The 16,081-nt window shown below is 43.3% G+C and overlaps 1 protein-coding gene across 7 annotated transcripts in view; it reads left to right on the forward strand.

Moving 5' to 3' along the window:
* Window positions 1-16,081, forward strand: part of dmd (dystrophin) — a 303,308-nt gene that overhangs the window by 271,241 nt on the left and 15,986 nt on the right. For all 7 annotated transcript variants that reach the window (XM_030409547.1, XM_030409548.1, XM_030409549.1 and 4 more), the window contains 8 exons: window positions 2,393-2,454; window positions 3,123-3,197; window positions 5,377-5,578; window positions 5,663-5,748; window positions 7,855-8,012; window positions 11,249-11,415; window positions 13,038-13,149; window positions 15,002-15,138. In XM_030409547.1, the coding sequence (XP_030265407.1) occupies window positions 2,393-2,454; window positions 3,123-3,197; window positions 5,377-5,578; window positions 5,663-5,748; window positions 7,855-8,012; window positions 11,249-11,415; window positions 13,038-13,149; window positions 15,002-15,138 (999 nt within the window). The remainder of the gene's footprint in view (window positions 1-2,392; window positions 2,455-3,122; window positions 3,198-5,376; window positions 5,579-5,662; window positions 5,749-7,854; window positions 8,013-11,248; window positions 11,416-13,037; window positions 13,150-15,001; window positions 15,139-16,081) is intronic.

The raw sequence follows: 16,081 nt of genomic DNA on the forward strand, positions 1-16,081 counted from the left end.
ATTTAATGTAAGTTCAGCTTCACTGTGACATCGTAATAGTCTGCCGAAAGTCTTCTGACTGTTATTCAAAGCCATAGCTCGGGAGCAGCAACCTGACTGGTGCTCAGAGGCGTACAACTGTGTGAGGAGGTGCTTCTGTTTTTTAAGAAGACTCTCCATGAATTCATAATTTGCTGTATGACGCCTATGAAACCTGAAAAAAGCCAATCACAGTATCTCTAAGCACAAGTTTTCTAGAACTGCATCATCGGTGCTCGTTCTTGACGCGAGTGCTTCACAGCTTCTGTCACTGCCAAGACCCTTGGATGTCATCGATTGTCTTTGTTGTCATTTTCAATACACTATCCTGTGTGTGTGTGTGTGTGTGTAACCATGGTGGTCCTCCTATTATCACAATCCCATTTGCCATTTATCTGATGGAGACAGAAAAGCAGTAACGCCTGTGTTTCATTTACAGCTCAAACCCGGCCACTGGCTGTGCTTTATAGGCTAACATCAACAACCCGTGCTCCAAAGGGGCCTTTTCTGCGTTGATAACAGAGTGTGGCATCTTTGTTGCATCGTGTGGTGTCAAAGGTGGGATGCGACGTTGAAATACCCCTCTATCCCAACAAGAATGGGGACACCCTGCCGGTAGGCATGGCAAGAGCAAGGGGTTTATTGAGAATGGGCCAAACTTTAGTGTCAGGACCTTCATTGTTTTAGTTTTTGGGGATATGTTGTATAGTTCTAAATGAATGTGCAGTACATCTGGGTAATATTCCATCATAGAAAAACTGCATAGAGAGGCGGGGGGGTTATTATGTGCCAAGCTGCTCATTTGTGCCTCAGGGTCCCCGTAGAAGTCCATCAAGCCGCACTCGGATAAAGACAATTTATTTTCGGCCGTTTCTCGGAGGCGTCAACGTCTTGAATTCTTTAAGCCGGTCTCATTCACTCTGACAACCTCCTTCTTCTGTTTGTCCTTTAAAAAAAAAAAAAAAAAAGTCAGTGTTGTCAGAAGTGCTTAATTTCAGCGAGTGTGACGGGTCGCGAGAAAGTCAGCTCGGTTAATTAGCTCCGACCCGCGAGGAGACGAGACGCACAATGCAGGACTGACACAGAGCGCGTAGGACAGGATCCAGCAGCGGCGCCAATAATAGCAAAGGGTTCAGGACCTCGAACAAGACGCGCGAATCCTTCCAAAAACGCCACCGTTATCAGCGTCATTATTGTCGCGCGTTTGAACGACACACCCTCGGTGCGGTTTGCGAAGGCGTGAACCGCACAGCGCGTCTCTCCCCGAATACGCAGCCGTCCCCGAGTCTCCTGTGAGCGGCGGGCAGCAGTCACGAGGAGAGAATGTGTGAGAGGAGAATGACACAGCAACCATCCATCTCTCCTCCTCCTCCCCTCAATCGCACCTCCCCGCCGCTGCTGTGTGGCGAGGACGGCTGCTATTTTCTGAGATTATGCGATGGAGGGGAGAGAAAAACAGACAAACAACGGGATTAGTGTCATAGTGTGGGATTTTGGGGGAAGCTGATCTGATTCATCGGCGACAGAGATTCATTTCGGTGTTACCCGAAAGGACTTTCCATCTGCTTTTGGGTGTTTTTTTTTTTTTAGAAAAAGGCACAATCACCAGTAGAAGTACGCAGCTATCATGCTGGTTTTTGAAAGGCATGTGTGGAATGTTTACTCCGCCGTCTTAGAGGGTTTCATGTCAGCTGTACAAAACCAGTGTTGTGATCTCCTCTATACATAAAGAAACAGACTCTTTGAAATGTGAGACATTTTTCTGAACACGCAACCATAGATTTTTTTTCAGAAACGAGCTCTCTACGTGCATTTGTTTTGCAAATAAACAAGAAGAACCAGATGAATCTGCGAGACAGACAGAACTGCGACAACTGTTGTCTAACACTTAGTCTCTCCTCAGCAACTTCATGATTTTTTTTTTCCCCCGCACATTTTGACTTGGAAGCTGATTAAAACAAAACACATTATCTTTTTCCGGCGTCTTGCGAAAAACTCATCAAAGACGATTCAGATGTTCTCGTGGAAATGGCACCGATTTATCCACTCTACTTTAATTGTGACTCATTTTGCATCAGAGTGGAACCGCACATCCGTCATCTGAATGTCTGTGACTGACAATTTGGGTGTTCAGCTGATGGTTTTTTTACATGTGGATGCTAAAATGGCGTTCCCCTTTTTCATATGCCAGCTTTGCAAATGTTTTTTGGAAAAATAACCTGTATTTGGTATGAGCTTTTGTACACAACTCCAAAAACTGTTTCGGGGCGCCTGTTGGAATCAGCGGTGTAGAGAAAAAGGATTCGTAGCGAGCCGAGAGATTCAGAAAGAGTCTCGGCCTCTGACCAGTCCGTCTCTTTTTGTCCCCCTCCAGCCACCAGACCCAGACAACATGCTGGGATCATCCCAAGATGGCCGAGCTCTACCAATCTCTGGGTAAGATGCTCATCCATATCTCAATTTAACGACACCCATAGAACCATCTTCTCATAGAACCATGAACTGCCACATCATGACACTGTTAAGAATATGTTTAGATTAAAATCTAGTCACTCTGTCCTGTAATTGTCCTCCAAACATTTCTGGATCTTCACAGCAAAACAGCGTTGTAATATTCTCCTAAACAGCTGAAGTAGACGTTCAAAAACACCATCAAACGGCTCCATCCAGCTCGTCCGGCGCCATCCAAGTGTCTGCAAGGCCCGAGAATCCAAAATGTGTTTGAGGAGATGTTATGTATGACCCCGAGATGCAGTTGAGCTCATGCTCCGACTTGAGCTGGGGTGCACGCTAATGCTTTTAGCTTAGCAGCTTTTGTGAAGATTTCTGCTTAAAAAAGTGGTGTGAATAACGTCTTTTCAAATCAATTTGGGACCTTGGAGCTCGCAGAGACTTGGATTATGCTTAGCAAGCTGTATCGAGTTGTTTTTTCTTAATTCCGTTCATTTTTTAACGTTCCCCATCCCCGTCTACTTCAGTTGTTTGCTGCAACACTGATACTAGATGGCTGAATCTTCATTTTTGGGCGACTTCTTCTTAAAATGACTGTGAGGCTGTTTGCTTTGGTGGATCCACAGCTAACTCTTCTTCTTCTGCTTTTCTAGCCGACCTGAACAACGTTCGGTTCTCGGCCTACCGGACAGCCATGAAGCTCAGACGCCTGCAGAAAGCTCTCTGCTGTAAGCACTCTATATACACACTTCACATGTACACATCTCTCCTGTATACGTGTCACATAGGGTTTTTTTGTCGAGTACACTCCTCTCTCATCACGAGTGCTCCTCTCATAGTGTTCCAGCCCTCCCACACTCTTCCTTTGTTCTTTCCTCTCCTCTGTCGCCCTCCGCTTTCTTGTAATTCACCTCATTTGTGGCATCCTTCTTCTCCATCGTCTACTCTTCTTCCTTTGTGTGTTCTTTTCCCTCCTCCTCCTTTTTCTTCTCTCCTCTCTCTTCTCCTTCGACCATCGTTGCCTCGCTGCCCTCACAGTCTGCGTGTTGTCCATATGTGTGTTTACTCATCTTTTCTCGTCTCTCGCCCGGGTGGATCTGGAGAGCGTGAGCCGCCTACAAGCTGTTATGTGTGTGATATGTTTCGAAGCGTATAGCCGGCTGCGGCCGTTATAGCACAGAAGCACTATTTATGTTACGAACATTTGTTTTAAAAATAAAAAATGGATAGTGATAAAGCTTCTTGAATGCAGTGCGGCAGAGCTTTTTTTGTCTCCTTAACCATTTGCACACATTTTTCCCCAACAGAGGATTAAGTTTATTTTTATTTCTTTCTATTTTTACCGTAAAATTCCTCTTATTTCTTTTTACCCCTCAGTCTCAGTCAGTCTCTACTCATGTATTCCTCTTTCTGTCTTCCTGGATTATTTAAATGACTTTTAGTTTGCCTTAATACAATCCCACTGTTGTATGTGAATATATGTATAAGATGATATTGAAGTCAAGATATAGAAACCCTGTATTTTAAACGGAATATGTGATAGAATAAGATGAGAGAAAACTAGATGTAAATAAAAGGGCATATGAAAAAGTAATGATAGTAGTACTACAGATATAAAAGATAAAGAGCGTAATGTATAAATAAAACGCCTTTAAAGCTGCAATCATCAATATTTTTATAAGCGCAGGCCATCAAATAATTATTTGTACATGAAAGGGTTGTAGCGCCAAACACTTGCACATGTACACTGTTAGCCTCAATTAACAGTGTAGTATCAATGCAGTAGCTCTACTAACTATACATACCAACAGTGTGTTTAGGAATGTCCCCTCCATCTACTGAATTGGTACGCAGCCGCCTTGAAAAATCATCAGTAAAGTTGTCACTTTTTCTAAGCGATAAACTAAGATATAAAGAAGAAGTTTCTGTCTTTCTGTCAGTCTGTGGTTCGCACATTTTGAGAGTTGTTGATCCGATCTTCTTCAAAATTGCCGAGTTTGTTGATGATGACTCGGGGAAGTGCAGTTCCAAATTTGGTGGAATTTGGACAAACAACACTTTGAATATTAAGACCACTCACCACCAAGGCTGCAAAACCGATACAGAGGCCAAGCAACAGGCACATTTTGAAGCGGCACTGCACTAAACATTTTGGAACCTACAATAATATGATTTTTACGAAAGCAACCAACTTGGCAACTAATACTGTGGATGTGCCTGAAACCAAAACAGATTTAATGTGATTTAATACTAGTGTATATGTGAACGCCCACAATCTGTTACAGTTGGACTTACATGAGCACAGATTATGATTACACTCATGTAGATATATTCATTTTTTAAAAATCTTTGAATAGTAGTTTGAATTCTAATTAAAAGTGAAAGACCTTACTCATTATAATGTCTTCAGTGCTCCTCCCGTCCTCCTGTTCAACATGTTGCGTGTTCTTGGACGAGGAGAAGGGAAACAGCCGGCGTCACAAAAGACGACTCGCAGTTTTGTGAGTCACAAAATTCACAAGAAAGCAAAACTTGTCAGACACAAATCTGAGCGTTACAACCGACAAATTCTGATTTTCTTAGATTCTTCTTTTCTATTTAACAAAGTAAATGTCCAGTTTGTGGACTTTCTGTTCCCTTCGGTTGACATATTGACCTGTTCCTCAGAGTTAACACACCTCTCTCCTCTCTCTTCCTGTCCTTTAGTGGACTCGATGAATGATAAAGATGAATAATGTGACACGTTATTGATCCCTGGGGCGAAGTCGCCCTCTCGCCTTCGTCCTTCAGCAGCATCGAGCTCAAGCGCACTCTGAACACGGGGGGGTTTGAACCCTGTCGGTCCGGTTGAAGGACACGCCGCTGCTCGCCAACTGACCGCCTCTCTCTTGCCCTTTGTGTGTGCAGTGGACCTGCTGAGCATGCCGATGGCGTGCGAGGTGTTCGACCAGCACGGGCTGAAGCAGAACGAGCAGCTGCTCGACATCTCCCAGCTGGTCACCTGTCTGACCAGCCTGTACCAGCGGCTGGAGCAGAGCCACTCGCACCTGGTCAACGTCCCGCTGTGCGTCGACATGTGCCTCAACTGGCTGCTCAACGTCTACGACACGTACGTGAAGCGTGTTTTACACGTATCTGAGACGCGGCGAAGGTTGAACATGTTCTGACGTGTTTCTGTTTTGTTGCCCGGCAGTGGTCGCACTGGAAAGATCCGGACTTTGTCATTCAAAACCGGAGTCATCTCACTCTGCAAGGCTCACCTGGAGGATAAGTACAGATGTAAGTAACACACACACGCACACACACACACACAAACACACAGAAGCAGCACTTATGCACTAATAAAAGGGCTTTTAGTTGCTCTTAATGGAAGAAGCTACAGGTGAAAACATCTTTTCATCTGTAAGATAACTGAGAGAAGGAAACAACAAAAGAAAGACTGGGGTGTTTGTTTCTGGTTAGATTTATGTTCTGGACGTTAATGCTAATTACATAGATGGTTATTAGATATTAGAACGCCCCATAAGCATATTTAAGCACGTCAGAAGTTCCATATTTAATGGTGATACTACTCGTATAGCCAGTATCTCAGTAAGACTGGAGAAAACACAATAGTCTGAACACAAAGTTGTAAGTTTTTTCCAATCAATTAATTTTTTCTAATCAGTCAATTAATTTCATAATATGACATCAGCACTTGAGGTTATTGCAGTTGTATCCGCACCTTAATTCCTGTTAACAATCATTTCCATAATGTTTTAAGGAGTTTAATTGAAATGTAAGCTGCTTCGTGCTGGTGCACCCGAATGAAAAGATTAGGCACACAAGTGCAACCAATGTAAGAAGTTGCTGTTCAGCCATGCTTACTCAGCATTATTAATCTCAGAATGTATGGGATTTTAAAATACACATCCTTAAAGGTTGTTTTTTCATCATTTGTCATTCTCTGAGCTAGAAATCTGCACTTCAGCAGCACTTGAATACAGCAAACCTTCCAGTTCTGTGCTGTATTCTGTCTATATTCTATATTCTGAAGGTTTTTACTGAGAGGTTTGTTCATATATCATTCAGAGCCTGACTGAAAGGACATGTGTAAAATCCTTTGACTCTAATATGTCAGCAAAATGACACAAGAATCTTGCACATGGCTTTATGCGATGTTCAGATATCTATCTTAAAAATGCATGGATATTAGTGCATATTTCATTAGATGATGCTCTTTTTGCATATTTAAACATAACATTTCAACAAACTTCTAATATGAAACTGTAAGTTAACAACTCAACAACTCAGAACAACAGAAAAAGATATCTATGTTCACCTGTAGGATTGTTTCTGTTTCTTTTTGGGTGTCTCCACCTGCCGCAGCACAAAGTTCAAAAAGCTGAAGTGAAGTCGAACACAAACCAGCCTATCTCGTTCCTCCTCTCGCACCTCTGTAACAGCTGAGCCAATCACAGCGGAGCATAAAGAGGAAAAACTTTCCCTGAGATCGTCTTGTTGTCTGAATATATTTCAGAGGCAGATGGTGTGGAGGCTTTAACACTTAATTAGAACAAAATGAATAATAGAAACAATAATAGTTTGTTTGCGGAGCTGCATCAATTCCACTTTCCTCTCAGTCACAACTCAGCTGCTGCTCACGTAATTAGCGGTAATATAATATCGTAATTGATGAGATACAGCAGCGTTTTGTGTTTAAAGAATAAAACTTTAAATACGCTTTGGCTAAACAAAGTTGGAAAAGAAGTGCGCGATTAATGAGGCCCATTAATCCAACGTCTCCACATAAACAGGTAGAGTTATAACCGACCCGTCTCGTGTGTGTGTGTGTGTGTGTGTGTGTTATTTCGTAGCAGCCTGATGTTATTTGCGTGTGCTTTAATGAAGGTACACACAGCGGACGGCTGTGCATAGTAATTGGCACGGCGCTCCGGCGGCACTTCTCCAATCAGACCGCAGATTCATTTACATATGTGTTGTGGTGCCTTCAGGCGGCATCTGCGATTTTTAACGACATGAAGGAGTAACTCTTCATACAGTGGAGAAACAGTCACATTAATTAATAGATTAATGCAGGCTGATCTAGTCTTTTTTATGCTGACTCATGTGCATCGATTGTTAAGTAAACGCAATCTTTTTTACATTTAAAGCGATGTTACATCTTAGACCTTATTTCCAACAGCTCACTTTTCACTACCTCATTTAACAAACAGGAAACGGCAACTTCAAGGTCATAAAAATGCTCATCGGAAGCATCGTTGCTGGTGCGGGACATAAACAGAGCCCGAAATATCTAGAGTCTATCTCATACCTCTCCATTTTCTCCCTGTCTCTCCCCATCCATCATTCCCTCTTCACACTTTTCCTCCCCCCGCCCTGCAGTTTTGTTCCGACAGGTCGCCAGCGCGACAGGGTTCTGCGACCAGCGTCGCCTGGGCCTCCTCCTCCACGACTCCATCCAGATCCCCCGGCAGCTCGGCGAGGTCGCCTCCTTCGGCGGCTCCAACATCGAGCCCTCCGTCCGCAGCTGCTTCCAGTTTGTACGTAGCTTTTTTTTGCTTTTCTGCAGAGTTATACGGTGTCATGATGATAGCAACAGGACTGTTAGGTGGTGCAATTGCTGCATATGTAATCACACTGATGCCCGAGGCCCTCCGCACAAAGCGTGAAGAGTGTCCGAGTGTTTGTTTACATCCGGCTAAATGGGGTTTATTTATAGAAAGAACCTGGATTGTCACCAAGAGCTTTGCAGGAAATAAAAGGGCGAAACATCGATAAAAGCAGGGATGATAAAAAACAAGTGCATTACAGACTCTAGTAAACAGAGCCAGAGTGTGTGTGTGTGTGTGTGTGTGTGTGTGTGTGTGTGTGTGTGAATGACATCCTGCAGAGGATCAAACAAATGATCTCTGACAGCTGTGGAGACGATGCAGGAATGGAAACATGCACATTTTTATGGAAAGCGGAGTAAAAAAAAAAAAACAGATCTCGCAAACAAATTGGTTTGAATGAGCCGTATACCTCCGTACACACGGGTGTTAAGATGATGAAGTGTGTAACAGCACAGAGGAGGAAAGGGAAGGAAAGTCGCCAGCTCCGGAGCTCAGCCTTTCGCTTTGTGTTTTCTTTATGTTTGGGAGCAGAGAGCAGTGAAAACGCTCGAGCCACAAAACAAGCGGCAAATCCAGCGTACACGCGAGGCTTCCAGTAATTGCGCTCTGACTGGATTATCCCTGATCTCCAGAAGATGATCCAGCATTTCCATGTCGGAAAGTCCCGTCTTTGGACGCCGACTTCAGCTCTTCTCCTCAGATGTATTCAGAAAGGGAAAACCATTGTCGTGTGCTCCAGAAAGGGAATATTGTGGAAAAATGACCGCTCGATTAGACCCTCCTCCGTACGACGATCGTCCAATCGCGGCTGAGCTACCGTGACGAGGCCCTGATGAGCTTTGTTTTTGTGCACGAGGCTGTAGTGAGATCAGCTGCACATATGAAAACTTGCAGGCTGACAGAGTATTCCTGCTACTGCTGACGGATAGGCATAGTTCGGGAGCATTGCATGTTAAGATTTTTGACTAATTTGTGGCGTTCTGTTGTAATTGATACTATATTTTTACATGTTTTTATTTGTTTTTATCAGTGTTTTGATATGTTTTTATGCCCTCGGGGGAACTACTTCTTCATACTGTCATGTTGGACTGAGGGCAGACCGGCTGCTACATTGACTCTCTTTCACCTTGATGTACAAAGTGGTATTACAAGACAGGGCGGCCCAGGCTAGCTGCATATGCGTGCTTTTTAAAATTGATTTATAAGACCATCTCCATGTTTTTTCAATTTCATACGAGACAGATGGGAACATAACGGTCTTTTGGGATTTTGAACCAACTTGTGAAGCTAACGTTTCTTTTTGTAGCTTTCATTTTTGCAGACAAAAACCCGGTCGCCAGCCAGAATTAGGAAACCATTTCTGTCTGAACATGTCACGGTTTAAAACGACCAGGAGTTGCGGGCAGCATCCGCCGCGATTGTCATCGATAACTGCTTATGAGAACGGAAAGCCTTGACAGGCGCAGCGAGCGTCAAATGGTGATTTCTGAAGATAATAATCGTCCCCCCGAGAATCACAATCAGCATGTGTCGGCTCCTGCCCGCCTGCCTGCTTTGTTTGTATTTTTTATCGAAGACACTTAACATGGCGCTGATTGACAGGAGTGCTAATACGCACCTTGATATATGTGAGCTGTCAAAATCAGGTTTTTTGAGGCTGTAATTGTCTGGTGCTTTTGTTTGTACCTTGAAGCGTCACAAAAACCGAGTCTGCTGCAGACACCTGTGTGCATCGCTGATTATCTCCAACACCGTCATCCGCAGAAAGCATTTTCTTTCATTTTCGCTTATTATGTGGCTCGAACAAACAGTCCTCTTTGGATTCTGATGGTTTTCAGCGCAGTTATAGATGCACAAACACACAGAAACTCACACACGTGTACACCCTCAGGCCCACACACGCCAGGTGGACAATCTAATCTCATCCACCCCTAAAAATGGATGTAGCTTAGCTTCATTCCAGGAGTCGGTATGCATGTGGGCGGGGGGACAGACAGACGGAAAGAAAGAGGGAGTTGTGGGGGGTCAATTCCATGGAAACTCCAAAACCCCCGAGTTCCCAGAGTCCCAGCTGACGGGAAAATGATGGATGAAGCCAATATCTTGTCTCTGCTTATTTTTGCTCAACTCTTTCATTTAGGGGAGCTGGACAGACATGAAATAAAGGCTCGGTAATTGCCCAAAACAGCTGGTCACTGTCGTTTTTTAGCAAACGTTACTCAAACAGGAGGAAATGGTGCTTTTATTGAGGCGTATTTTCAGCCGTCTGCGAATCGACACTGGTGTTTGTGGGAGCAAGAATGTGTACGTTGGATTGAGTCCAAACAAAGCGCAATAAATAAAGATTGAGCTCTATGATATATGAGAATAAGCTATTTCCTGATACACAGGAAATTGTAGACCCATGATGTGGTTCTTGTGCATGTAAAAGGTCAAAGTCCACACCAGCTGAAGCTCCTCTCTCCCACAGGAAAAACTGCTCCTCAAACGCCTCGTCAGTAGTCCCGCCTTTAATTCTGCGACTCTGTGACATCACACTATGTCACATGTTTGCTTTAATCATGAGGATAGTTTGGGAGGTAACAATTGAATTAGCACAGCTGCCGTGTTGTTGTTAGCAGTGCTGGCTCAGGCGTGTAGGAGCTGACCAATCAGAGGAGACTGGGTATTCCTGAGGGAGGGGCCTCAGCTTGTTTCAGACAAAGCACTGGAGATTATGAGACAACTGATGTGTTTTTTCGGCATTAAAGCATGTAAAACTATTCTTGTTGTAACCCAAAATGAATTTATGAAAATGAACATGTCTCAGTCAGTACGGTTGGATGCTTTTATAAAAGAAAGTATTTTAACCAGACTCCAAATAAAATTTGGCAGTTCTTTTTCACCAAACTGTTTTTCCCCAACATATCATCCAAGGTCGTTTTTATTTTTTTTTACCACTTCACAACCAAAAACATCAAGAGACATGAAATATTTAGCTCCCTGGCTCCCTGTGAAGCAGTTTTTTGAGTTTTTACTCTCAGAAAAAACACTTCTTCAAACAAAGATCTGATTTCATCTCCTCACTAAAAAGATAAGCTGGAGAAATAATTCCCCGGTGTCCCTTTTTTTTTTTGTTTTACTTTCAACCTGCGCTCATCACACCTTCATCTTCTCCTCCGCAGGCCAACAACAAACCAGAACTGGAAGCCGCCATGTTCCTGGACTGGATGCGTCTGGAGCCTCAGTCCATGGTGTGGCTACCCGTCCTGCACCGCGTGGCCGCCGCCGAGACCGCCAAGCACCAGGCCAAGTGTAACATCTGCAAAGAGTGTCCCATCATAGGATTCAGGTCGGTGGCCACTTGAATGAACAGTTTTCATCTGGGTTTCAAAAGTGAATGTTCGACACGTAATCCACCTTCTGAGCAGCACGTCTGAGTGTCTAATCAGGAGAAATGAGCCCAATTGGAGCCATTTTGCCGTGGAGTATTATATCCTCCATCTCATTAGATAGAGAGCAATAAAACACTAAATTAATTTCACTTTCAATTAGGCCCAAATAAAGGGCGACTGCACAAAGAGATCTTTGGCCTCTGGGCTCTGTGAAATAATGCTTTAATATATCAGTGTTTAGTCTCCAGCATACATCAGCAGGCCGCTCGCTCCGTATGTTCCTTTAAATCTCGTTATATGTCACCATTTTTCCAATAAGTGCTGCAGAGGGGAGGCATTTCCTTTTTTTTATTAGAGGTAACGCAGAGGAGCTTTTCATTTTTAAAGGCGGGTGAGCGTTCTCGTCCCTGCGGTGTTCTTTATTTAAACAGTCGGAGAGCAGGAAGTGGGACTATTCATATTTCGTTTCATGTTGCTTCGCATGCATGCGGAGAACAAATGTGGAAAGAGCGCCGGTGCTCCCTGATCGGCTCCCGCGGAAGCTTTTTCTCTACTTGTCATGACACACAGCGAGGTGTCATGACACCTGCTTAACATCCACGTGTTAGCACCGCTATTGTGAGCATGTTAGCACGCCGAGGGTATATAGCAGCAGCGTTTCGCGCTGTTTGACATGAACTTCCAAGATTATTAATATTTACAATATGTAGGCAGCGTGAGTCATGAACACCTACTTTATGATTAAGATTAATTCAAATCAAACATCCCCTCTTTCCTTCTGCTCCGTAATGGCGCAGCGTTGGATGCCGCTTTAACGTTTTCTAATCATTTCAGTTCCCGTAATTCCGCTCCTGAACACCGTTAAACTTAGAATTCACATTTGTAATCTGCTGATTTAATGTTATTCATCAAACAAAGAGAGTCGGTTTAATCCAACTTGGATCGTTCATGTCGCTTCAGGATGAGAATACAAAAAAAAGAGGAAGCCCACTGTGAGGTGAAAGAAGCCCTTTTGTCTGGGTTTATTATTCCAGTAAAAGCACATTAGCCTCACCCATCGGATCGATGACATTGCTCTCTGTCACCAAAGTGTAGCTCCGGCTGTGAAAAAGCTTGTGAACCTATTTGTCGCCCTAATCTAATTCCGCATTCGGAGCGGCGGGCAGTAAAACAGCCCACTTGTACGTATGAATGATTGATGATCTGATTATAATGACGGAAACGGCAGTCGTATTTGTAACCTTAACCTTTAAAATACTCATAAAGCTCAGGAGAGGTTTTTTTTTTCTTCCTCTTTTTTTAAACCGGACCTGTGAAGGGAGGCGTGTCCGCTCTGTTGTTGGTGGGCCCCTTCACGGGAAGAGCAGTGATAAATTTTAATGAAGAGTCCCAGGGCCAGAGAATAAATTTCTCATTTAGGTACCGAGCTGGAGGAATTTTAACTACTCCTAACGTGGAAAAAAACAGAACCGTAAATCTTCTTTTATTGATTCTCCCCCTTTTCCTTTTTATGTTTCTGCTTCCCCCCTCTTTCCTCCATCTTCCCCTCTTTTCTTTCCACTCCTCTTTCTCTCCCCAGATATCGCAGTCTGAAACATTTCAACTATGACATTTGCCAAAGCTGCTTTTTCTCCGGTCGCGTCGCCAAGGGACATAAGATGCAGTACCCCATGGTCGAGTACTGCACTCCGGTATGAATATAAATATATATATATATTCCTGCTCTGCAATGTGTAAATGAAATGGAAATGAAAACGGTGAAGATGTGAATTTTATGGTGTCAAACTTGCTGTCAGGTAATCTTCTCCCTCATGTTGTAGAGTGAAAAAGCTTGGGCACGCTCAGATCTGAACAGACCGCCTGAAAAGCTCGCCTCCGTAAATTAATATTACACCTAGTGCAGAGTGTCTGTGCTATTTCTATTCTCTTATACTATTATACACTCTAGATTAGCTGCTGCACCTTCAACTACCCTGTTTTTTTGGTGAGCAGTGGACTTGATTAATAACCTCAATTTATAGGAGCACTATGTAGCGTTGGAGAAAGAATTCAAACAATATTAACGAGGTGATTATACAACCAAAAAGTATTTCTTTTGTAAACAAGCTGTTCTCATAGGACAATAAGGTGGCAGGGTCCGCCACAGATAAATAAAACCGTATGAAATTGTGTTCTATATGGTCAGTTTGTTTATTTATCCATCAAAATCTGTAGCGATCTCATGTCTGTATTCTAAATATGAAGCTGGAGCCTGCAGGAAATTAGCTTAGCACATGTCATTTTTTTATGATAGTGTGTGTTTACCAATTTAAGAAATTATACTTTATATAACAAGATAAAATCTACCGATGCTGGAGTGCAAATGTGATTTCAACTTTGAAGCGAGTCAAACTAGCTGTTCTCACACTTTTCCAGTCTTTATGCTAGGCTAAGATGATCAGCTGCTGGATTCAGCCTCTCATTGTACTTCAGATTTTTTCTAAACCAACTCTCAACACAGACTCGAAGCACGTTTCGCAAAATTTCAAACTATTCCAACGCCTTAAAAAGCTCAGATCAAGCTACTCTACACTTCCTGCTCTACACCAAAAAGCAGACAGATGTAATTAGCAACAAGCTGGTGAACATAGTGGAGCGTTTCGCAGCTAAAGAGCCAGCTATTTTTCTCAGGAGCCGGTGGAGACCAAAAATGGAGCTAAAAGGAGAGTGAATATTATTAATTTGTTATTGCTGGATGTGTAAATGACTAGGCGCTTGCTAACAAGTTAGCTCCAGAAACTTTGTAAGGTGATAATATGTCGGTATTGTGTTTAGAGCTCATTCTGCTGTCACCAGCTGACCGAAAAAAAATTACTCTAGCTTTAATTTCTGGCTGTATGCTAAGAGAAAGTCAAAGAATAGTAAGATATTTAACAAAAGACCTGCTTGAAAGAAGACACGAAGACCTAATTTCCTACTAGCTTGACTTACTTATTAAGATATTTCATCTTTTTTTTTTCTGCAGTGCAAAACCCGCCAGCACCGGGGAGGGAATGACACTTTTTGGGTCATACATAATCTCTGACATAATACCACAGTCATGGAAAAGCCTGTGAATTTTGCAGCAGGGCCACAGTGGAGACCTGAAAAGAAGGCATGAAATGAACTCGTAGCCGAATCACATAAGCAGCACTACATGTCAGCTGGTGTGGTGGTGGACCTGAAGCTGCAGCCATATATATTTAGAACATGTAGTGTAAACAGAGGGTTAAACTGTGATTTCAGTAGCACAGGCCCAGGGCGAAAATAAAGACTCTGAGGCTCTTGGCTGAGCATCATAAATCTGTTCCTCTCTCTCGTAACTGTAATGACACACTCAGAGCCAACAAAGAGGGCATTAACTTCACTCACAAGATGCGTGAATAAAGGCAAAAGAGCTAGAAATAAATGAGCGGCGTGTAATGAAAGGTGTGTGTGTGTGTATGTGTGTGTGTGTGTTTTTGTGTTTGCGCCCCACTCCCATGGAGTGAACAAAGCCACCTTTGTGCCCTCTCCTCTCTTCAGACTACATCAGGGGAGGATGTCAGGGACTTTGCCAAGGTGCTGAAGAACAAGTTCAGGACCAAGCGCTACTTTGCCAAACACCCACGCATGGGCTACCTGCCCGTCCAGACCATCCTGGAGGGAGACAACATGGAAACGTGAGTCTCACACACACACACACTCACACAAGGGCGGACAAGACGAGATAGTAGGTTTTATTACAAACTGTGAGACGCTCCCACTTATGTGACCTGAATTAGAGGACGCTCGCTCAAACAATCACAGGTCTCTGATTGCACACAGACATTTAATTTCAGGTGCAGCCACAGTTTAATGACAGATGTAGCTGTGAGGGTGTTTACACTGCGGTGTGTGTTCAGAGTTGGTTTCCAGCTCCTCGTGTGTTTGCTGTCTATACGTTTAGTTTGTTTATTAATATCAAATGTGTTCGATTTGATTACCTGTAAGCTAATCTTGAAGGATGTCAATGCTACCTGTAACCTGGTCACGATGGATGCTAATTGTTCTTGAAAGCTGACCATAAGGGATGCTAATGCTACCTGTAAAACATGGCTAAATGACGCTAATGCAACATATAAACAGATCTCTGAAGGATGCTAATGCTAACGTTGAAGCTTGGACTGACAGCCGGCATATATTTACCAGCACGCTGATCATATCTATCTATCATGAATATGTATGATTCTGGAAATCCAATAACCACCAAAACTGCCATCGGCAGAAACACACAAGGTCAATAAAAATGAAGGTATTGGCACCTGAAGAGAAAATGATGAATGCAGTGTTATTCATTCAAGGCCAGAAAGAAGAAACACAACAATGCAGAAGCTTGTGAAGGCTTCACAGTTTCCACTGATGAATGACTCGAAGGTTGACGCTGATATGAGAGCGTTGCAACACTCACACCAACAGAGGACATATGCACTCAGTGACATGTGTCTCTGCAATGCAACAGCACACACACACACACACACCCATGAAGTTGTGTACTTACAGCAGAGATCGATCAATATGTCATCAATAGTAATGGTGCGTGTATTTGTGTGTGAGTGTCTCATATACGACCACACCGCTGCCATG

Source organism: Sparus aurata, chromosome 24, assembly GCF_900880675.1.
Source record: "Sparus aurata chromosome 24, fSpaAur1.1, whole genome shotgun sequence".
Taxonomy (NCBI): domain Eukaryota; kingdom Metazoa; phylum Chordata; class Actinopteri; order Spariformes; family Sparidae; genus Sparus; species Sparus aurata.